At 38.3% G+C, this 24381-nt stretch overlaps 2 protein-coding genes across 2 annotated transcripts; both read left to right on the top strand.

The window, feature by feature from the left end:
* The first annotated feature begins 72 nt into the window (after positions 1–72).
* On the top strand, positions 73–11975 carry LOC146388530 (ethanolamine-phosphate cytidylyltransferase-like). Its single transcript, XM_084925905.1, has 13 exons — positions 73–405; positions 5540–5628; positions 7937–8098; positions 8207–8273; positions 8357–8441; positions 8518–8559; positions 9542–9674; positions 9802–9884; positions 9963–10040; positions 10142–10207; positions 10296–10361; positions 10445–10533; positions 10736–11975. The coding sequence occupies exons 1-13, from the start codon at positions 269–271 to the stop codon at positions 10848–10850; spliced, it is 1212 nt and encodes a 403-aa protein (XP_084782031.1). The 5' UTR covers positions 73–268; the 3' UTR covers positions 10851–11975.
* Positions 11976–12080: 105 nt separating this feature from the next.
* On the top strand, positions 12081–24336 carry LOC146388531 (guanine nucleotide-binding protein G(o) subunit alpha-like). The gene is made up of 10 exons (XM_084925906.1): positions 12081–12799; positions 14010–14145; positions 14235–14326; positions 14417–14509; positions 14967–15127; positions 19119–19247; positions 21822–21951; positions 22038–22109; positions 22812–22899; positions 23970–24336. The coding sequence occupies exons 1-10, from the start codon at positions 12761–12763 to the stop codon at positions 24158–24160; spliced, it is 1131 nt and encodes a 376-aa protein (XP_084782032.1). The 5' UTR covers positions 12081–12760; the 3' UTR covers positions 24161–24336.
* The last annotated feature ends 45 nt before the right edge of the window (positions 24337–24381 follow it).

Raw genomic sequence — 24381 nt, forward strand, 5'->3', positions numbered from 1 at the left:
GGTTTTATTAATGGTGTTCCTTTCCTCTCTGGTTCATCCGCGTTTTTGATCAACTTGACGCAAAGGTCGTCGTGCGTCTCTGCGTCGCCGGTAGAGGAGGCATTGGCGCAACGCACTACTGCTGCTGCCTCGCCGCTGCTGATAGAGACACCGGCTGTCCTGCTGAAACGGGACACGCACGAACCGACACGGTCCGGTAACCGCCTCATTTGACGAGAGTCCGTCTCCCGCTCCGGGCTGCAAATTCAGCACAGTCAGCACATCCACAATGATCAAGAATGGGCATCACCACAACCACCACCAAGTGAACACAGCAGCCGGGAAAGACGCAGGCACGACCCCCGGCGCTACAGCTTGCAGTCCGGAGAAGAGAAGGCGAAGAATCCGGGTGTGGTGCGATGGCTGGTGAGTTCTTAAATGCGTGATGAAGATACCACGGCATTATGGTTATGCTCACTGTTTGCATCGAGCACGTTTCATTGGATGTGGCAGCATTATACCTGCTGCTGGACAGGCCTGCTGCAGGTTACAAGACGCTCACAGCGCTGCTGCTTCATTCTTCACTGGTATCAGCATGCACACAACTTCTTGAGTGGGGATGCTGCTTAAGGTGTATATCCTGCTATCGGTCAATCACGTCATCATGCCCAATTTTAGTGCTCTTCTCAGTAAGGACATTATTAGAACATCAGCACAGATGTGATCTTTGCAGCTGCCTTTGCTCATAACCATTTAACCGTGACCAGAGTTTGTAGAGTAGTTCACTTTATGCTGGATTTTGAAGAGGTCATGTGAGAAGCCAAGAGGACAAACCAAAGTAGTTAATTGATTACTATTTTATCTACTTACAGTTTACTGCAACTTCCTATCATTACTAGGTGTATTTACTGGTCTTGTAGCAGTGACCAGTTGGTATTGATCTTACTTTCATTTTAAAGATTTTTTTCTTCTATGGAGTAGAAAAAGAAATTGTGTGTGTAAAGTATTAAATGGCAAAAAGAGGCAAGTGAAGAGTTTCTCTGAGAAACCTGAAGAATTACGCTTATTACAATCACATGTGCCTTAGTTTGGATAAGAGCAATTAAAAGAGAAACATCCCAGGACACTTATCCTTATCTTGACTCGGAATAACTGTAACGCCTCCTTAATGACAGCTGTAAAACGGGGTGTCTGCTTCGGTGTGACGTAATGGAATAACAAAAAATCCTATCTGATTTATGATATAATTATTTGTGCATTCTTTGATGTAATACAGGTAATGGTATGATCACAGATATGAATCGTAGCTCTCGTCTTGCAGAACAGCAAACGTACATGACAGGACAAAGTTCGATTTTTGCTTGCTCTGCTTCTTTAGCTCTAATGTCACACTTTTAAATATGATATATACAGTATACCGTACACAAACAACAGTCAGACTGAGAAGTAAAACAGTAACTCCGGTTTTAAATAATTTAATTAAGCTGGTGGTGTTAAAATATCCAAGTAAATCACTTAGCCCTCCAGTAAGAGCAGCTGAGCTCTGATAGTCACAGTTAATTGTCGTAACCAGTCATGCAACGAGCACAGAGGTGTTCGGTGTGAATCTGAAGTATGAAAATGTTATTTTAGAAGCACTCATGGTTGTTGGTCAGCCTTTTAGTATTTCAGACATGTCACCTTGGCACTTTTCAGTGAGCCCACAGTGAAGCTAACTCCCCTTCAGAGCATGTGCTGGGAATATCTGTTTGCCATCGCCAGCTCAACAGAACATAAAATGTTGCATATTGATTGCTGAAGGTTTCTTTAGTAAAAGACACATTTCCCATTAATCCATACTCCTATATAACTATGGGTGTATTAGAGGGGTTATAGACTTATCCATGTCCATCCCAGAAACAATGGATGCAGATGGAATTTTGTTTGTGGTTCTCATGGAATTTGAAAAACTCGACAACAGCCCAGCCTTTTCCATTCCATTGACCTCCGTGTGAAAAAAACATGGCTGTTCGCACCAAGGTCCATAGCTTAAGAATAAACAGGGAGCATATTGAACTCTGTATTGAAGTCCGATTTCTTAGAAAATGTGATAAAATGTTTAAAAAGAGCTGCAAACAGCTGATGAAGTGAAAATATTTCACAAGAAATTTCTCATGTTAGCTGTTGTCACATCCGCAAATGTGTGAAAATATAATGAAAAAAAGCCATATGATGAAGGTGTTTGTTTGTAGTTATAATGGGCATTTTTCACTACACAAATAGCACAATTAACTGAGGAAAAAAAAGCTTGCTGTCAAATGTCTCCACTGGTAGAAAGACCGAACTTTGATGGTGTCGTGCTGCAGCGGCAAAATAGATGTTTTGAGTTTCTGTGTATGAAGGCAAGGATTATGGTGGCTTTCTCTTGTAGAAATCCTTCCATTTTTGTGTAGCTGTTTGATGGTATGTTGCAGAATATTTGGGATGCCGGAATATTAACCGGTGGGGTGAGCATGCACAGAGAGCCAATGCCAACAGAGCTCTTGTCATTAACCCCCTTAACCCCTCCAGCCCACACCTGCTCAGGCCGTCCACAGCTTGTGCGGCCGTGCCTCTCACTGAGCACATTGTTCCCCGAAGGCTGACTGTACAGTACATCGCCATGTTCCTACTGATATCCTGCTGTGTCAGCAACTTGTGAGGAAAAAGTCCAAGGAAAGTGCACATTCAGTTCAACTGCTGAGATATTTCTGACCCTGCACCGTCTTCTTCTCCCTTTTGTTTCTCTCTGTTCTTATTTGTCACTGTGAAAGAAGGTGACCGGGGCTAAAGATCAATTGTCAAACAGGCATCATCAAGGGAGAGTGTAAAGTCTATTTCCACTATCTGCTGAGGTACAAAGAAGACTGTAAAGTGGTTATTCAAAGCCTTTGTAAAGCACTGGTGTGTTCATTCATCCCAGGATTATCTGAGACTGTTGGTCCTGAGACATAACCACTGAATTTTTAATCAGTCAGCCTCATAAATTGTAATCAGACGTTTACATACACTCATCATGGGCATGGATGTCAATTTTGTTAATTTTGTGGATTTAATGATTTCTTTGAACTTTTCTTTTTCCAGCATGTAATGATTGTACACTATACATCTTTAATTATTTATATTTTGGGCACCAGATTAAATTTATTTCATATTTTCTATGCATGTATGCACACATACAGGTCAAATATATACATAAAGCCCCACTAATATTTGGCTAAATGTCCCTCAGCAAGTCACATGTTAGCCACATGCTTCTGGTAGCCATCAACAAGTTTCTTCTATAATTGTGGTTGGATATTTGAGTACTTTCCTTGACAGAATTTGTAGAGTTCATTTAAATTGATTAGTTTCTTGGCACAGATCTGCCTTTTAAGTCTAGTCCACAAATTGTCATTAGAGTTGAAGTCTGGGCATTGGTAAGGCCATTTCAGAAGCTCAGTGATAGCCTACTTTATTCTAAAACAAATTTTGATGTGTTTAGAATCATTATCCCGCTGGAACACTAATTTGTTCAAGTTTCAACCATCTAGCTGCTGAGTTGAGATAAAGTTAAAGAATTTGGAGGGAGTTTTTTTCATTATTTTATTCAATTTGTGCAATGTACCAGTACCACTGGCTGCAAAACACCCCCTGAGCATGATGCTACCACCGCCAACGCATGAAATTTGGTACAGTGGTACTCATCTTTACTCGTCCAAACTTACCCCGTCATTGTGGCCAAATAGTTCAATTTTTGTCTTGTCTGATAATTAACCTTTTCTCCAGAAGACATTTGGAGAAGTAAATTAGTCATCATCACTGCAGCTGCTCACATAGATACATGCCTACGTGAGCAGCTGCAAATTTAGTTGAATTTGAATTTTTTCAAAAGAAACTGCCTGTTCTAGCGAAACATGTTCACTAACGAGAAGTTAATAGGTCTTGACTTGTCAACTTAAAAGACATTATAGAACCTTCAGTACCACTAATAAGTTATTTGACTGTATTTATACTTTTGACCCTGTGTTGACCCAACTCTGAAGTCATTAAAAATCCATGCTGTATTTTTCTACCCTGGAAAAAAGAACTGTTCAAAGAAATTATTAACAGCTCAAAATTAACATTCGTGTCCATACGAGTGAGTGTATGTAACACTGTTTATTCAGGTATTATACTTCTAATATCTCCTCTCATACACTGTGGCATTAGAGTCCATTTAAACCAAAGGAAGATGATGATCTTTACAGATCCACTATTTTCTACACTTTTGTACAGAGATGTTTGTTATTCATACTGAGAAGCATAGGTGCAGTTTGGGTGTCTCCTAACAGAGTACACTAATTAATATTTCATCATCCTCCAGTGATACGCTTGATGATCCACTCCTCCTAAAAAATACAAGAGGAATATGGTCACATGTTATAAGATAGTTTAGCACCTGTAAAAGCATTATTCCTGTCACTGTCCGGGTCTCAGGTTTCATCTCATATCATTCACCTCCAAATGCTCCCGTGTCACTTTCTCACGGCCAGTTCTGTTCCTTCAGCGCCTGCACACGTTGATCCTGTTTCCGCAGATTGGTAGCACATGACACAAACACAAAATTAATTCCTGATTAGTTTTTTTGTGTGTGTTTGGTTTTAGTGAGCAGTGATCACGATCAAAATTCTGGTTACTCTTTAAAATTTCTTGTCAATGCTCAGTGCAGTGCAGGCTATTCGTAGCCTAGCTGTGTAGACTGACATCACAGAACAACACGGGATCTGTTTCTGCCCTGGCGGAGCTGTTTTCTTATTGATTTTTTTAGGATGCTATTCATAGTGCTGTTCTGGGATTTCCTCATGAGAATGCAAATGTGTAATACAATAGTGTAAAAAGTTTATATAAAATACAATAATGTTATTTTCTTTTGTCCATCAAGATGATCCCACACTGCTTCAATAATGTTGCAATCTGGTAATGGGAATGTCAATCTATAACTGATAGTCTTTTATTGTGGAGTTTTTTGGGGGGATTACCGTCATGCAGAAACATTTAAAAGTTGCCAAACTAATTATTGCTAACTATTGCCTAAGACCCCTTTGGCTCAGCAGAAGCTAAACATAAAAAAATGAGGAGCGGCTCATTTAACGTACTTTAATCTTAATCCACCTCAGTTCATTTTCTGTGTTACCTGCAGTTTCCTTCATCAGAGTACATGCTTACTCTGTTGTTTATATCAGCGCCAACATATCGCATTCAGAGTAGATCAGAAAGAAAAACAGGATGTCAACTGTTGGCAGTAGTGATAGCAATGGAGGGCTAATGCCCATCTGTTCTCGATCACTATGCTAGATTACTGTGTTACAATCTTAGTGTCCAATATGTGTTAATCTAATTATGTACAGATGGCATCCTGCAAGGGGAGGAGAGAAGAGGAAGCGAAACCACACACCCACTGACATTTTGTTTGTAATTTTTGAGACTTTGATTAAATATGTTTGTGGTTGATACCAACTGATTTATATTAAAAGCTTTTGTGAGTAATCATACTCTTCCTTCATGTGTTTTTCCTTTACAGCTATGACATGGTACATTACGGCCACTCCAACCAGCTGCGGCAGGCCAAGGCCATGGGAGATTACCTCATTGTTGGAGTACACACAGACAGTAAGGCTCAAAATAATATACACATATATGTGTCCCTTACACATGTACATGTGTAACAGAAACCCTCTGTCTGCATTTGTTATGCATAGTCTAGCTCAGCGGTCCCCAACCCCCAGGCCTCGGACCGGTACCGGTCCGTGAGTCGTTTGGTACCGGGCCGCGAGAGTTGAGGCTCAGGTGTGAAATGTATAGTTTTCAGGGTTTTTATCGGTTTTCAGCGTTATTTTGTTATCGTTTTTATCGTTAACTCAGTTTTCCTGGGTCTTTTCACGTGTGTTATGAATAAATCTTCTTTTTTTTGGTACCGGTACTAGTTTTATTTTGTTGTATTTATCCGCAACACCTTAAAGGCCGGTCCATGAAAATATTGTCAGGCATAAACCGGTCCGTGGCGCAAAAAAGGTTGGGGACCGCTGGTCTAGCTTATACTACAGGGAGTGCAGAATTATTAGGCAAATGAGTATTTTGTCCACATCATCCTCTCCATGCATGTTGTCTTACTCCAAGCTGTATAGGCTCGAAAGCCTACTATCAATTAAGCATATTAGGTGATGCGCAACTCTGTAATGAGAAGGGGTGTGGTCTAATGACATCAACACCCTATATCAGGTGTGCATAATTATTAGGCAACGTCCTTTCCTTTGGCAAAATGGGTCAAAAGAAGGACTTGCCAGGCTCAGAAAAGTCAAAAATAGTGAGATATCTTGCAGAGGGATGCAGCAGTCTCAAAATTGCAAAGCTTCTGAAGCGTGATCATCGAACAATCAAGCGTTTCATTCAAAATAGTCAACAGGGTCGCAAGAAGCGTGTGGAAAAACCAAGGCGCAAAATAATTGCCCATGAACTGAGAAAAGTCAAGCGTGCAGCTGCCAAGATGCCACTTGCCACCAGTTTGGCCATATTTCAGAGCTGCAACATCACTGGAGTGCCCAAAAGCACAAGGTGTGCAATACTCAGAGACATGGCCAAGGTAAGAAAGGCTGAAAGACGACCACCACTGAACAAGACACACAAGCTGAAACGTCAAGACTGGGCCAAGAAATATCTCAAGACTGATTTTTCTAAGGTTTTATGGACTGATGAAATGAGAGTGAGTCTTGATGGGCCAGATGGATGGGCCCGTGGCTGGATTGGTAAAGGGCAGAGAGCTCCAGTCCGACTCAGACGCCAGCAAGGTGGAGGTGGAGTACTGGTTTGGGCTGGTATCATCAAAGATGAGCTTGTGGGGCCTTTTCGGGTTGAGGATGGAGTCAAGCTCAACTCCCAGTCCTACTGCCAGTTTCTGGAAGACACCTTCTTCAAGCAGTGGTACAGGAAGAAGTCTGCATCCTTCAAGAAAAACATGATTTTCATGCAGGACAATGCTCCATCACACGCGTCCAAGTACTCCACAGCGTGGCTGGCAAGAAAGGGTATAAAAGAAGAAAAACTAATGACATGGCCTCCTTGTTCACCTGATCTGAACCCCATTGAGAACCTGTGGTCCATCATCAAATGTGAGATTTACAAGGAGGGAAAACAGTACACCTCTCTGAACAGTGTCTGGGAGGCTGTGGTTGCTGCTGCACGCAATGTTGATGGTGAACAGATCAAAACACTGACAGAATCCAAGGATGGCAGGCTTTTGAGTGTCCTTGCAAAGAAAGGTGGCTATATTGGTCGCTGATTTGTTTTTGTTTTGTTTTTGAATGTCAGAAATGTATATTTGTGAATGTGGAGATGTTATATTGGTTTCACTGGTAAAAATAAATGATTGAAATGGGTATATATTTGTTTTTTGTTAAGTTGCCTAATAATTATGCACAGTAATAGTCACCTGCACACACAGATATCCCCCTAAAATAGCTAAAACTAAAAACAAACTAAAAACTACTTCCAAAAACATTCAGCTTTGATATTAATGAGTTTTTTGGGTTCATTGAGAACATGGTTGTTGTTCAATAATAAAATTATTCCTCAAAAATACAACTTGCCTAATAATTCTGCACTCCCTGTATGTATTCTGCTATTTCTCCTTACCATAGCACCTGCAGGGCTTGTATATCTTCCTCAGTCCTGTCATTACCAGTCAGGCACCAGCTGCATCCACTGTACTTGGAAAGAGTTGTTGTGACAGTAGCAGGGCGCCTTAGCTGTGCCCCACCCTCCTGTGGTGCACAGAGTGCACTGGGGCACTCTGACATTGTGATAACACAGAATGCCTTGACGGTCAGGGCCGGCACAGATAGCAGCAACCTTTCTTTCAACTTAAGAAGAAATGCATCTGTTGCGAGTGTCTCAATCACTCTACTTATTTTTTGTTTGCAAGGTGAGATTTCAAAGCACAAGGGTCCACCAGTCTTCACTCAGGAAGAAAGATATAAGATGGTGCGGGCCATAAAATGGGTGGACGAGGTCGTGGAAGGAGCTCCTTATGTCACAACCCTCGAGACCCTCGACAAGTACAACTGTGACTTCTGTGTGCACGGAGGTATGGAATATCATCGCCCTACGTCCTTATTTAGACACGCAGCTGGAGTCGTAGGCAGCTGTATTTCTCTAAAGTTTAGAGAAGAACTCATGTATGCTGTTCTTTCAGACGATATAACATTAACTGTGGATGGAAAAGATACATATGAAGAGGTGAAGAAGTCAGGACGGTACAGGTGAGTTTTCCTTTCCAAATAACCATAGCCAGGGTGGGATGTTTCTTTTTTTTAAAGTTACATACTGTGCCGTGATGTTACAGGGAGTGCAAGCGAACCCAGGGAGTTTCAACAACAGACTTAGTTGGCAGGATGCTGCTGATGACCAAAGCCCACCACAGCAACATTGTGAGTATCACCAGATTCTCTCTGTATGAGCTCAGATCAGAATACCAAGCTAAACTTCTCCTATCTGCTGTTTTAGGACACTTCAGACTATCAGGAGCACACAGATAACTTTGGAAAAGTAAGTCAATTTTCTACTTCCGGCTTCATTTGATGGTTTCCTTATGAGCCAGTTCATATCAAAACTTCAGCTCAAAGTCAAGCCTTTCAGCTGGGTGTGTTTGACCAAAGATTGCTGGCTCTTTGACTTCCTCTTACTTAACTGTTTTGTTATTTAAGTAGCAAACTTTGGTGTTTGGACCAGATGTCAGAGCTAATTAAATAAAGGTCTTTGATTTAGGACCCACTTTGTAATCAAGTGGAAGGCCTTTCCAGTCAGTACTGAATGCCACTTCTGTTCTTTGGATGGGGAAAGTAACTCAGAGCCAGCATGCTGTGGCTCTAAACAGCTTCAAAGAAATAGAGGGTCTCTCCACATTTAAGAGTGGAAGAGTAATGCTGTGAATTTGGCGAGGAATGAATAAATGCATTCTGGATTTGTAGGCCTGCTATTGACCAAAGGTGACATTGACCACTTACACCACTGGGTGGCAGTGATGCAGCACAAGTTTAATTCTGGTCTCATATGTAGGGGCAATACTCAGTTTAGTTCAATTCAATTTCATTTATATAGCAGTTGCCTCAAGATACTCTATGCTGTAAGGTAAAGGACCCTAGCGTCTTATAGAAAAAAAAATTCCCCAAATCTGACTTGTCCTGTCAGCAAGGTAATGGCGAGAATGAAGAAGCTCCTTTTAACAGAATGCGATCTGTTCTGAGGAAATGCTCAGGGCGTCACAGGAAGTCCCACAGCAGGCTCAGCCTATAGCAACATCTACCTGTAAACGTTATCAAAAGAACAAGTTTTAAGCCTAATTGTAAAAGTAGACACAGTGTCTGTCTGAAAATTTCAATTCTGGAGTTGTAATGGAACCACTGAAGAAAAGGTAGCATCAGAGAAATACTTTCTAGTCCCTGTTAATACTACCAGCTATACTGAAGTAAATCTGTTGTATTCCTACTTGTCACATTACACTTCTATTGCTTCTTTCTTGATTGACCAGAAGGGCCATAGTCCCTGGACAGGGGTGTCTCAATTCCTTCAGACATCTCAGAAAATCATCCAGTTTGCCTCAGGCCAGGAGCCTCAACCTGGAGAAACTATAATCTATGTGGCAGGAGCCTTTGATCTCTTCCGTATCCTTTGTTAACCTCACAATAATTGCTAGAATTTATTATACACCAACCTTTTTTTCCCTTTAAATCATAAAACAGTTGCTACGCAATAGTATTTGGAATGCATTCCTGACTAGTCTCCTACCAGACATTGGCCATGTGGACTTTCTGGAAGCCGTGCATAAGCTTGCAGAAAAGCCTTACATTATAGTGGGGCTACACTTTGATCAGGTCAGTATTTCTATATCTTTGTGAGACATTTACTGCCTCCTTTTGAGATTTCTCAATGCTTGCGTTCATATCATTCAGGAGGTGAATCGCTACAAAGGGAAAAACTACCCCATCATGAATGTCCACGAGAGGACTCTCAGCGTCCTGGCTTGTCGAGTAAGTTCTGTTTAAACTTTATCAATCAGCACAGAACAATGAAAGTTCATTGATTATAAATCTATGAATTATATTCTTTTTTTTTTTTTTGGTTTCTACAGTATGTGTCAGAAGTGGTGATCGGTGCACCGTTTGCTGTCACAAAAGATTTGCTGGATCATTTTAAGGTACGTGCACACGCTATAATTAACTTTTATCACTGCATAGGTAACAGGAAGAAATAATACAGTGAAACACGTGGCTTAATTTCCACAGGTGGATCTCGTTTGCCACGGAAAGACAGAAATATATCCCGACAAAGATGGATCTGACCCTTATGCTGTAAGACTCCCACAAATATGCTGCGATTTTTTTATGAAAACACATATATAAGTGTTTACTTACAGTTTTTCCTTAATACTCAGGAGCCCAGAAGAAAAGGGATCCTGCGCACTGTTGACAGCGGGAACAGCCTCACTACGGACGCCATCGTGCAAAGGATAATCAAAAACAGGTAAAACAATCAGATGTAGTAAATTTATCGTACATCTTGATGCAATCATGGTATCTTTTAACCTGGAGTTAGTTAACATTTACAGTTACATTAGTTACATTAATGAGCAGTCGAACAGGTATACCTAATAAAGTGGCCAATGAGTGTATATTTGTTTGAAACTAGGCTTACTATATATTACTTACACTTTCCCTTGACTCAGGTTGCTGTTTGAGGCGAGGAACCAGAAGAAAGAGGCCAAAGAGATTGCAGTGATCCAAGCCATGAAGCGACAAGAGGAGGAAAAGACTAAAGAAAGAGCACAGGCTGTGCTGTAGGCACCTCCAGCTAACAGTGACATATTCAACTAATATAAACTCATGTACATTATAATCAACCCTTTTGTAAGTGCTATGACACCCTCCACACGTGATCCTGGCTAATATCAGTAGTCTTAACAGCAGCCCCTTCTTTGACGAGGGTGGCGTAACCTGCTGTGGGATCATCAGGTATTAATATAGTGTGTTACGAGGGTTTGTTAACATGTTCTGCATATGCAATTATATGTTTGTGTCAGTCAACAATCGCACATGCAAATGATAAGATATATTCAAAGTTTGGAGGAAGATGTCACTATATATTCAAATGTCTATTTTATGTCATTTTTAATTCTCAAAATACTTTTTTCCTATTTAAAAAAAGGCATTTTATCTTATTTCTTGGGCATATGCAGTGTGAGCTCTTGCACTGTCTTGCGATGTGATTTGATTTGTCATTTCAGCGGGACTGATGCTGCTGTTTAGCCCAGCAGTGGGCTAGCCTCACAACTAATCGATTACACTGTGTGTCTGTGTATTATAAAGTGACCGCAGGCTCATGGAGGACGCTGAAAAACACTGGAGAATCAGGAGATAAATCTCATTGCTTCTCTTTTCTGTACATACCAGATTCTGTTTCAGACAACACTGGCTACTCCGGAATTTAAAGAAACATTTTTAGTTTAGTTTTTTGTTCCGTTTCTTTTTCGAAACTTAAAAAATGCACATAATTGAGATCTGAACTGAACATCTGGACTTTTAATTACAGTAGCTCTTTTTTTAACCAACACGCTACACATTTATTCTAATATACTGTTTAAACCTTTAGCTTTCACAGTATAACTAGAAGACTATGGCAGATGCTCAGAGTTGTTGAGTTGATCGTGCAGTTTCAATTTAACGTCTGTCTCTATATCAAACAGGATTAAATTATATATTTTTTTGTAGATGTATATTTTACTCACCTCCTCTCCATTAATTACTGTATAGATGTTTTTGCATCGTTTCAGAAACATAATGATATGTCTGTATGTGTGTTTGGAATGTATTAAGTATAGGCTATAATCTTTATGTTACATATGCTGCAGAAACCGATTAGGCTGCAGTATATTATTGCTGATAATAAGAATTTATTCTGAAAAGCTGTTTGCTGTCTTATTTGTCTTTCATGCACACTGTGTGATTTGTCTTCACCTCCAATTTGATTCCTTAGTTTAAGAGGCAGATGATGAAGCTGCACATTAGTCACATTATAAAAAGGGTAGAGTCATGTTTTGGACACAGAAGTGACCTTTGATTAGAGAGACAGAAGGAGATAATCTGATCTTAATTTTGCCACATCTGAGTCACACAGAGTCCGCTAAATGTCAAACCGTTAATTTGAGATTATTAATAGCAGCTGATTAGCGCACAGCAATGTGCTGTAAGCTTTCAAAAACATGTTGTGGAAGAAAGTTTGATAAAAACACATATTTAAACTAGCTGAAATAAGAACATGTTCTAATTTTGATCATTACTAATTACGATGTTTTAAAGCAGGAGTGGACAATTCATTTTTTTTCAGGGCCACATGAGAAACTGGGACTGCTGCGGAGGTTCACAACAATAAGTCAAATCTGCTTAATTTCATCTTTGTATAATCTTATAAGCCAAACACTCGCTTCTCATGTGGCCCCTTGGGAAAATGAACAGCTCACCTCAGCCTTAAAGGAATACACCGCATACAGGTCAGTACCTATAGCTTATTTAGTTGGGTGTAGCTCGTGACCCTCTAAGAAAAAGCTAGCATGAACGCGGCGCGCATTCTGAAAGACAGAGGCACGCACGTGGCCCTAATTAAAGCCAATTAGCCATTCCGTTTGTTTTTATCACCCCAACGAAAAATAACTTCGGTTTATCACCATCCCAGAGTGACCAGCAACAACGCAGAGATGTTTTCATGTCTAAATGTACTGCCAGCCCCACTGCAGGTGAGTCATCGTTTCATTTAAACAACTCCAGACCTCTTAAAAATGGAATATACAGTCATTGGTTTGACCCATTTAGACATTTGGTGGCAGTGAAAGTACTTTCTTCTGCTCCTCTTCTGTTAGCTGAACTGCGATTACTTATCCTAAAGTGACCCAAAACACAATTTTTTAAAAAAAAAAAATCCAAAAGAGGGGAAAAACGAGTCATTCTTTAATTGCAGGGTATTTCCTCTCTTTTGGATTTACAATAACCCATGCACTAAACACTAAAACCTATGTTTGTTGTATAAATTACACACATCCTCAGACATGTAAACGTGGTTGTTGAAAAAGTTCTCAAAATTTTAATTTTTTTCATTTAAAAATACGAGCTAACTCTTGAGAAATCCCCCCCCCCAACAAAAAAAATGTTCTAACTTGATAACTAAAATGCATGTAAAATATAACGATTAAGGTATAGAAACTTTTGTTTTGAATTTTTGAAAATTTTCTTAAAACTGTTAAAAACGTGTTGCCCAATATCGCCAAACAAAGCCTGCCTATCTGTCTGTCTGTCTGTGACAACCCTGTTGACATAAATATAAAACAAACATTACAAAAATATCTTTATGAAACATAAAATATTATTAAACTATTTCTGTGGTCCAAAGTATTTATCACATTTATTTATAATAAATATATATAATCATATGTATTCCACCTCTGTAATATTCTTTGTCAATATTCTTGATATTTATAATTGAGCAATTTGTATATATTAGTGCTATTTCTTAAATTTGTAAATTCTGTAACTTTGTAACTTGTTACTTAATTAGTTTAGTCTGTTACTGTCTTGGAGCAACTGTAAACCGCATAATTTCCTGAGGGATTGATAAAGTATTCTGATTCTGAAATGAATATAAAATCAATAACTAATATATATAAGTTATTGATATTTTTTTTTTTTTAGTTTATTATTCACTATATCAGTTTGCATAATGTGAAATAAAATAATACCCGTTTTCTTATTTCACAAAGGTTTGAATAATGTATTTGAGGAAAGAAAATGAAAAAAATAAAAATAAAAGTGACTGAAAAGTTGGGCAGTATAAGTTTTCTTATCTAAAATTGAATAAATGAAGACATGAAGTATGAACAGTATGTAAGTGTTAAAGTGAAAGGTGTATCTTATCCATTATAATTTGCATATTGTTTTTTTTCCTCTTATTAGCTGTGCCTGGGAATGTGCCTTCACAAGGATGTTGCAGAGGAGCATAAAAAGGCAAAAGTCCAAAGCTCTAAAATAGAACGGGACCTTCACAAACATGCCAGCATGGAGAATAATGTGGTCAAAATCCTTATGCTCGGTATTTATTCATATATGTATCAGTTATATATTTTTAGTTAAGTTTTGGCAAATTAAAATTAAATTAATCCTTCGATTTGTATGTGTCAGGTGCTCCAGAGACGGGAAAGAGTACAATTGTCAAACAGATAAAGATAATCCATAATCATGGATTCTCCAAACAAGAGCTTATAAGTTTCAAGGTAAAACGAGTTATCTGTCCTGCCTAAAGGCCAAAACAACTTTGTAGGTGGCAGATAAATGACAAAATGTCTTTGACATGTTTCACTCAGCCTGCAGTACTGGACAATCTTCTGACCTCTATGAAGACTGTTCTGCAAGGCATGGGGACACTGAGGATAAACCTTGCTAACAAGCAGAATAAGGTGAGATTAAGAGGTCTTGGTAGTCCATTTTAATTGCAACTCCTCTTCCCTGCACTAGATGACAGTCTCTATCCATACACAACACAGCATCAGTACAGAGGGCTCATCATTATAACCCAATCTTTAACATAGAATGAAATGATGCAAATAACTTAATATATAGTATCAAAGCACATGAGCCTGTGAGCACAATCAAGATGGCAAGAATGGATTTTAACGCCATCTATACATAGGTGTTCCAAGATATCGTCATATAACATATCCTGCCACTGTTCATGTATAAATGCCAGATAAGCCTATTTAGTATTAAATGGATCGAACAAGAACAAGGTAGAAGACTCTGGAGTCCAGGCATTACAGATTGGAGGCAAAAGATCGTATTTACTCTAATGCCAAAATAAATCTAGTGTCTGCTTTTTTTTTTTCCTTTTTCTTTTAACAATATTGTCCCTATCAGGATCATGCTCGCTCCATCCTGTCCTGCAGCCAGTGTTTAGGGGACGATCAGGAGCTCCTTCCTTTTATGGCTCATGGTTTCTGTGCACTTTGGTCCGACCAAGGAGTCCGAGCAGCTGCAGTCCGAGGATATGAGTTTGAGCTGAACGACTCTGCTCTCTAGTAAGTAGATTGACATTAAGGGACTTTATGTTGCACAACACGACCAATTATGATTGATGGTGGCAAATGTCATGGGAAATTGCCCAGTAAGAAGCATAGCGTCACATCTTGCCAATACAGAGCTACGGTAAAGAGAGCGCTGAGAATAACTTGTGCTCAGGAAATGATTTCTGTGACATTTGTGTAATAGGCTTAATTGGACCACATTTAAAAAACTGTTTGCAGAGATCCAGGGAGATGAAAATTAGAGTGGCGCAGATAAAACAAACACAATTAATGTCTGAGTTTTCTTGTTTGAGAATCCGAAGATGTGTATGAAGTTGCAGTTTCACTATCTTGGAGTATGATTCAGTGGTGACATAACTTTACTGGATTTGATAAACTGTGTGTGTTTTTAGATATTAGATTACAGCTAGTATGTTTTCAAAACAATTTATTTATTTATTTATATTATTATTATTATTATTATTATTATTATTATTATTATTATTATTGAAGTGGTCAGAGCGTGTCTTTTCCCTATTGTTGTCCTCAGGTTGTGCAAATGTAGATGCTCAGTTAAAAAAAAAAAAAAAAAAAAAAAAAAAAAAAAAAGCGAGCTGTGGCAGCTACACTGCAGCCTGTAAAATGTCATGAATCCTACATGACTACTCAGCATAGATGATTTGCGTGTTGTGTCATCAGGTGAAGTGGGAATTGTTAATGTGAGTGTGGAATATGTTTTAATAAATGGCATTATTGTTTTTCCCTGTAAGTGCAGTTATGAGACCCCCTCTCACATGTGTGATATTTTATTTAGTAAATATCTGATATTCCCCCGGGCAGCTTGCTAAATTCTATTATGTAAAGGCAGTTTGTTTTGCAGTCATTGTTGAAATCGTTCTTAATGCATCACTGTGACCCAATAAACAAATCAAATTGTAATTCATGTTTGATTTGAAGGTTCATGACATACGTTTTTGCATTATTATTGGCTACTAGTATTAAAACATGTCTATTTCAATTATGGCTCAAAGTTCATCTAGACATGTACTGTGACTACTTCAGTTCGTTTATTTCTCTTACAGAAAACGCTACGTTCAGATAAACTGATTTAACTTTCTGGGATTTCCTTACCTGGATAGTTGAGCATAGATCAAGATGCCTTTAATGACCTCTCCTTCAGCCTGAATTAATGGTGGAGTGTAAGTTGGTCATTCATTAGGATGTCTCTTGAATTTTGTGACTTATTGGCTTAAATTGCAGGTTACTCCTATTTAAAGACCATAAGACTGTGTACTGTGGTCAGTGTTGGTTACATAGTCTTTTAAATTGAAATTTCTTTAGTAATTATCTTTGAATGTAGAACAAATGGACTGAATAGAAGCTGTTATCTCAGAGGGAAAGGCAAGTAGATCTGTTGAGATAAAGTTTCTTTCATGTGGCCAGTCTCAGAGATTTGTGACGGCTTCATTATCAGAACTCGGACTTGAGAGCTGGAGGATAACGTGAAACCCGACTGCCTCTTTGTCTATGTTTTCACACTGCTCGACCCTGCATTGATTTCTCCCCCCCCCCCCCCGAGGACCTGAATGTGTAAAATGACTTCTGATATCAGCTTTGGCGTCAGCTGAACTGTTCATGTTGCTAAATTGCAATTTGCTGTTACTACAAAGTAACTATTGATGTAACTGCTTTTTAGAAACAGATTCTAATCAGCACTACTTTATATCAGCTTGAATTTGTTGCTGTTAAGGAGGTAAAATTTTGCTTTTTTTGTATGCACAGAATTATAAATAATGCATATTAAGAGCAAAACATTTTTTAAGCTTGTGTGATTGACTTTTCTGTAATATTATACCATTCTTGGTGTTCCCCTTTAATTACTTTAAAGCAAGTAGATCACTTTTAAGCAATATTATTTGATCATCTTGCCACTAAACTACAGTTTTGTCTTAAAAAAAATGTTGCCTGGAAAATGTAAAGAATGCAATGATTTGCAAGTCTGTAAAACTATTTAAATGATATATAACCCTTTTAAATGTGAATAAGTGGGGACTGTGGTTGGTTTAACACCTAGCATGTATGGTGAGAGAGCACAGCCGAGTAACTTGGACCTCTGTGAAAGCAGCATTAATTCTGAAGAGTCACCAGGTTTTTGGAACAAATGGTTATTTTTAACATGACGTAACTAAAAACTGCGTTCTTTGCAAATTGTGAGCAGCATGGCTCCATAGTAAGAGCAGGGTGATAAAATAGCCTGCCTGTTGTCCAGGCCTGTCTGGTGCATTATTAAATGTTAAGAAAAACAGTCTAACAAATCAAGTGAACTGATGAGGACCTCTGAATGGAGAAATGTGCTTTTAAAAATTGCAGCAATTTCTTTCCATCGTTCAGAATTTGGATGAAGTCTGTGAGGTTTGTCCATTAGACTTTCACAAGATTTCCAGACGAGCTTCAAACTGTTAGAGCAGGACCTTTAGGAACATGCATGAATTAAAATCAAGATGTCTAAAACCCTTATTTGTAGCTCCTTGTGTATATAAGTGTTGGCATGTTTATTTTGTTTGTGTGTCAGAAGCGTCAAAGTGCAGAAAGTAGTCATCAGAATTCCTGATGTTTTTCTGTTAGTTCCTGGGGTGTCTTACTTTGGAAGATGACTTTGTGAACACTTTTACTTTAACATATGTTGACCCCAAAAAAATAACTGCTGGGGAGCGGTGTGCGCTTCTACAGTATGACGCATGTGAGAGAGCTGCAGCCATAAATATCCATGCCTGGTTTACTGAGACACACCTCCATCTGCATTCTAGTTGGGCTTGTTCTCAAACTTCATCTGTGCTCCAAAGTTTTCTTTATGTTACTTATGCTGACTTTGGATATGCGAGTATCTCAGCATGAAGTTTAAAATAATCATGAACTGACTTTTCTTCACTTGGCTAAATCAGTTTGAACAAATATAATGTTACAGGTATGTGGTATAACAATGGTTTAGTTTGGTAAATACTTGACAGCTGAATATAGTTGCTGTGTTGGAATAATAATTTAAACGGAACAGTAAATTGTTTGTACCTATAATTAATGATAAAAAAAAAACAAGTTACCATATGCCATAATAACATGGTCTGTCTAGAAACACAAAGCAGCATTTTAAAAGGCTAAAAACACTAGCTGCCAATACCTTAAACTGGCTGTACAGTGGGAAGTTTCTATTGATGTTTTACTGACGTGTGACTACTAACCACATGACGTTAAGCTTCCCCCATTTTGGTCACATGACAAGCTGAAGAAGTGAAGAAGGGCCCAGTTACACAAGATATAGAGTGGTCCACGACCATCTGGCAACCATGGGTCATGGGGAGAAAAATGAGGCATGACTCCTATTAGCTGTGAGTGATTGCTGGAGACTTTATAGCAGTCACTAGGAAAATGATTGCTAAAGCTTGATCGCATAGCCGCCCACCCACCAGCAACCACCTGTTGCTTGGAAAAACAAACTATATTCCCCAGCTGATTGGAGAAAATATTTTTGTGATTGCTTTGTTGGTAACACTTTGTTGTACTTTAAATGGAAGTAATGGACTTGTCTAGAAACACTGTCCAGCTACTCTGAGCTGTAGTACAACACAAACAGGAAATGGAAACAGTTTGCCTTCAAAATAAAAGGTGCACCTTTACTACCACTTGGCAAGTAGTTTTTAAGTGTCTACAGACAAAAATGAAAAACTATAGGCAGCTGTGTCAGTCTAAGATTTTGGTGCAGCGGCTTTTTTGCAACCAGTTTTACCCAGTGATAGCAAGCAGCCTCTAGAACCATTGCCAAAGCAGTTGGGGAATATGCATTTTTCACCTGCAATTGGTGGTTGTATCATGTCCAGTCACACCTACATGTACAATGTAGGTGTGATCTCATACAAACTAAATGACAAACTAAATTTTGGCAAAAAACAGTGACTTGTAGTCTGAAGTCCAAGTCATGTTCCTTCTCCTTTGTTCTTTTCCCTTCCTCCAGTTTCTTTGAGAACATGAGTCGAATCATCGCACCAAACTACGTTCCCACAGATGCAGATGTTCTGAGAGTCAGAGTGAGGACCTGTGGAATCATTGAGACACAGTTTCAAGTTGATAAAACTATGTTTCGGTAAGACACCAAGTCCAAATACAACAGTGCAAAGATTAAATAACTGTACCTGTAATACTTTTTCCTTTTTTTTTTTTTTTTTTTTTTTTTTTTGTTTATTTAATATTTTATTTTTTGAAACAGTGCTTTAGAGTGGACCACTGATTGCCTGAAAAAATATGAGAAAAAAATCTGTTTGCCACTCAATCTCCCCTGTGCTCAGTGAATATTAAAACTATTTTACCTCACTATACTTTCAAGAGACGGTTGAACTCTTTGCATCTTGCATGTTTGCATAAACCTTTGTTATCACTGAATGAACTCTTTTATTCCCTTAACACTCTTCCAACACAAACAAAATTAGGAAATCTGGATTAAAAATCGGCCATTAAACTTAAGCCTTATGAATCAAATGCCTGCTCTCACATGCTGCAATATGCTGCTGTGTACAAATATAGACCAAAACTGCACATGCAGCTGAAACAACACTCACGGACTATTTAAATAACACGGGCTGTTATTTAAATAGCAGCCCGTGTGCATTAGTCAATGCACTACAAGTATTTTATGTTACATAGATTAGAGGTCTTTCATCTTTAGAAGATAACATTTTATGTAGTTATAAAAGGACTCTAGATATTGATGCATAACCACTAAAGACCAATCTGATGACTTATGTCAGGAATGTTGTAGTTGCACATAAAAAGGAATAAAATATACCAGTGGTGCTTTAAAGAAAGCTGTGATTATTTGTTGTAGATTGTGCGCTTGTGCACAAATGCATTATTGGACAGCCGAGTAATGACTGAGTCAAGGAAATGGGCATCGAGAGCGCCATAAAATGCAACAAAGGCATCCAGAATTAAAGTGGTGGAAATTACTGGGTCATAGTTTTTATGAAACTGCCTGAAGGCTGATAGTTTCAGAGATTTTTAACACAAAACCAATGTAACTTTAGCACACTGTGCTAAATAGTGATAGATTATCTACTTGTGACTGTTTCTTAAGTTATTTGTTGAAAAGTTAAGAAATGAATCAATATTTCCTGCATATCAGTTTGAGGTTATTGAGATGCACTCTGTCCAACCTCATTAACAATTCTGAGTGAAGGCAGGTTGTTTCCTGGGAATGAATCAGTCTTGAAATATGGAGGACTTTACTCTATATTCCACTCAATATTCCAAAAGTATTAGCAGAAATATAGAGAAAGTTAGCTATGAATCATTGAAATCCCAACTTTCTTTCTCATAACTCTTGTTTTTCAGAATAACCAGGCATTCATGATGCCTCCTGCCTACTTTCCCTTCACTGTGATTCTATTCGGTCTGTGGGTAACAAACAGAATCATACCAAGACTTTAATATGAATATTTTATATACTGTAGCTGCTTCAAGGACTGCAGTCTCACCCTTCAGATTTTTTCCTGTTCTTGATAAAATATGAATAATATGAAGTTACTAAATTATAGTTTGTAAACTTTAAATTTGATATCTGAATGCACACAATGAAAACTGAAATATTGTTTAGATTCAATTCTCTTAACTTGTTTATCGCACAGTGCTTTTGTGTTTTCAACCAGTCTACGAGGTGACATTGGTTCTACTAGCTGCTTCTAGCTTTTTACTCAAAATGCAGTTGCAATGGACGCAGGAAAAAATCTCACCAAATTAAGGAAGCATATTGCTTTTTGTAGCAGGTGATATGATATCACTGTTGTTCAGTGGTTTCATTTAAATTTATTTCATTAAATTCATTTAAGTTTTCTTGTTTTGTGTTCTGTCTTTAAATTGATCTTAAATGCTTTTTTGTTTTATGATGAATATTTTGTTGCCCTGCAAATATGGCTAAAGCAGACTGAGTCAGTCCCATCTCTTTTGCTGAACTCAGTGTTTAAGTTGTCTATATCTAGTTCTGATCCTGTTCTTGTACTTGATGGGGGAAAAGCCATAAAGAGCCCTCTTTCCATTATAAATGATGGCTTTTCTGTCCTCACTACATAAACTACTGCTGTCAAATGCCACGGTTAAAACTTATTGTCACCCAGCTTGTTAACGCTGACTCCTGACCAATGGGGTAAATGCTTCATCGTCTCTGACATGAAGACGGCAATCATAGCACCCCAAAATGGGAACTCATTACCTGTGTCACCAAGACCCTTCACTTCACTTGGTGCAGAGTCTTGTTGAGATAAATTGCTCCAATAATTTAAATGGGTGAAATGTTATTTCTGAGTGTCGAGCACGCTGCCGTATGAATTGGGTGCTTATCCAGAGCTGCACAATGAGGCAAGTCAGCTGCTGGTTTGATTTGTAGTGAGACACTTCCTAACCTTAAAAAAAATGAAATAAAACTACTTATACAGACTGTTGCCTCTGCTTTTCCTAATTAACTTATTTGCATAATGGCATTCCTTCTAAATAAATTGTATCATTTCTAAATATGAAATGTTCTCAGGCAACTTTATTTCAGAGCACCAAGGCCTTAGCAATTTAATTTTGAGCTATAATATATGTAAAAGGTAGTGATTACTCTATTTCCCAACTTGTTTTTTTTTTTTTTTTCTAAATAAAGCTTAAAGTTTTTTCTTGTTGACAGGCTGTATGATGTCAGAGGCCAGCAAAGTGAGAGGAGGAAGTGGCTAAGCTGCTTTGAAGGTATTCAAGCTGTGGTGTTTGTTGTGGCCCTCAACAGCTATGATATGACACTACTGGAGGATCCTTCTGTGGTATGTTGTTACAAACTGTGATTAGAAATCTCTACAGCCATTGGATTTTGCTCAGTTGGAGTTAAAATTGCCGCTTTCCTGATTAGAATCGGCTGCAAGAAAGTCTTGAACTTTTTTCATCAATCTGCATCCACACGGTTTTCCAGCAAACCACCATGGTAAGTTTTTGCAGTTTGAGTTTCTTTAACCCTTTATTGGATCATGTTCTTCCTACCATTAATTGATTAAAGGGTTCAAATGTTATATTTGAAAGTTGGATATTAGAGTTGTGCCGTGTCTTAAACTTTGTGGGAATGACTGAAGGACTGTTTTGTTCATTTCTAGTATACATATTAGGCATACAAAGTCTGGGATGCAGGATATTTCATTTAGTTAAAGAAGCTGCGAGGACTGTTTGAGAGACGCTGCGTTTAGTTTTCTTTCATACTGAGAATGTCAAATTGTTTTTGAGCAAAAATCAGCCATCAGCACCTGAACTTAATACAATTGAAGGATTTAATTTTCTTTCAATTTGAATCATTTCTGCATGATTGTGTGTTAAAACTGAACAACCAATTATAGTGTTATATGAGAAATGTGAAGAAAATCTATTTAGATGGTTAGAATTATGACTTCATACTGACTGTAGCTGATTTGGATGGATCTGAACTTACATGTATTGGCATACCGGTTTTTGCATAACATTGATTTTAATGCTGCTGAATGTTCAGATATTTTTCCTTCTTTAAAATGGACCTCGAGTGTACGAACAGTTGCTTTTGTAGATATTTGAGACTAAGAGTCATGTTGTTGAAAATCCCAGTGAAGAGGTTTCAGCAGGAATAATTTTATTATTAACACTCTTTATTCCTCTCCTACAGATTCTGTTCATGAACAAAACTGACATTTTCCGGGAAAAGATCCTAAAATCTGGAAGACACTTGAGACTTTACCATTCTAGCTATAAAGGTACATTATAGATACCCTCCACCCACTTTTCTTTTCTAAATGTCTTTTTAAGACATATGAAGGAATTAAACCTATATGAGATTTTTTTTGTGAACTACAATTCTAAGAGAATTAATTTGCAACACAACACACCCACACTCTCAACCGATTAGCTGCTTGCTAATGCCAATATCTAACCATCCAATCACATGATAGCATTTTATTGCATTTAGTATGTGTACATGGTTAAGACTTCATGCTGAAGTTCAAATTGAGCATCAGAATCAAGAAGAAAGTTGATTTGAAGTGACAGAGTATTTCAGAAACTGCTGATCTTCTGAGATTTTCACACACAATTTTTAAGCTTCACACAAAATAGTCTGAAAAGACAAATTATCCAGTAAACATCAGTTCTCTGGGTAATGTCAGAGGAGAATGGGCAAACTGCTTCAAACTGCTAGGAAGGAAAAGAACTTCAAATAACCGTTATTTAGCAAAGATGTGCAGAGGAGCATCTCTGAATGCACAACATGCTTGCACACGGGGTCATTAAAATTGGACAATTGAAGGTTGGAAACGATGCCTGATCTGCGTCTCGATTTCTGCTGCAAAATCGAGATGGTAGGGTCAGCATTTGGCATTAAAAAACATGAAAGCCTTTTAATGTTCAGGCTGGTATAATGGTGTGGGGAATATTTCTTGGCACACTTTGGCCCCTTGGTAATAATTACCCTACCTGGGTATTGTCACTAAAGGTCCACAGTGTATCAATCCTCTGATGGCTGCTTCCAGTAGGATAATGTGTCAAACTGGTTTCTTGAACATGACACTGAGTTTACTGTATTCAAAAGACCGGGTCTCAATCCAATAGAGCACCTTTGGGATGAGGTGGAACAGGAGACTAACATCCTGGATGTGTAGCTGACAAATTTGCAGCAACTATGTGATGCTGTCTTGGCCACATTTCAGGTCATTTAAAGGAAGCTCTTAGTCCGTTTGGGGATTGTGAAGAAAAACAAAAAAATGCCTGGTTTGAAATGTACTGATTAACCTTTGTGCAGTTAATTTTTTTTTTTCTCCTGCTATCATAGGTGCTGATGGTGATGTGGATGCTGCAGCCCACCATATCACGGCAATGTTCTCAGCATGTAACAGCAACCCTGACAGGCCTGTGTACCACCACTTCACCACTGCCATAGACGCCACAAGCGTACGGGTGGCATTTCATGTGGTCGTTGATCAGATTATGAGGGGGAACCTAGAAGCTGTTCAGCTTGTTTAAGTCTTCTGAGACTCTTTAAATTGTTTTAAGTCATTCATTGCTGTAATTTCTCTGTAAATTCTCATGTGTGCTTTTGTCTTTTAGAACTTCAAAATCTGATGAAGTAACACTATTTAATTGTTCTTTTTCCTTTCTGACTTTATAACATTTTAAATAAACATGCTTTTTAAGCATGTCTGATCATTTTATAATTTGGCTCTTTTCTTCTTACCCTGTCTTTT

Source organism: Perissodus microlepis, chromosome 4 (assembly GCF_051167445.1).
Source record: "Perissodus microlepis isolate ML-2025 ecotype Zambia chromosome 4, ASM5116744v1, whole genome shotgun sequence".
In the NCBI taxonomy this organism is placed as follows: Eukaryota; Metazoa; Chordata; class Actinopteri; order Cichliformes; family Cichlidae; genus Perissodus; species Perissodus microlepis.

What these genes read in the sequence shown, in the direction of transcription:
- LOC146388530 (XM_084925905.1), top strand. Translation starts at nt 269, where the DNA reads ATGATCAAGAATGGGCATCACCACAACCACCACCAAGTGAACACAGCA. An exon ending in AAGCCCACCACAGCAACATT is followed by an intron (nt 8,442 to 8,517) that starts GTGAGTATCACC and finishes CTGCTGTTTTAG; the next exon opens with GACACTTCAGACTATCAGGA. An exon ending in TCAGCGTCCTGGCTTGTCGA is followed by an intron (nt 10,041 to 10,141) that starts GTAAGTTCTGTT and finishes TGGTTTCTACAG; the next exon opens with TATGTGTCAGAAGTGGTGAT.
- LOC146388531 (XM_084925906.1), top strand. Translation starts at nt 12,761, where the DNA reads ATGTTTTCATGTCTAAATGTACTGCCAGCCCCACTGCAG. An exon ending in GGTCAAAATCCTTATGCTCG is followed by an intron (nt 14,146 to 14,234) that starts GTATTTATTCAT and finishes TGTATGTGTCAG; the next exon opens with GTGCTCCAGAGACGGGAAAG. An exon ending in TACTGGAGGATCCTTCTGTG is followed by an intron (nt 21,952 to 22,037) that starts GTATGTTGTTAC and finishes TTTCCTGATTAG; the next exon opens with AATCGGCTGCAAGAAAGTCT.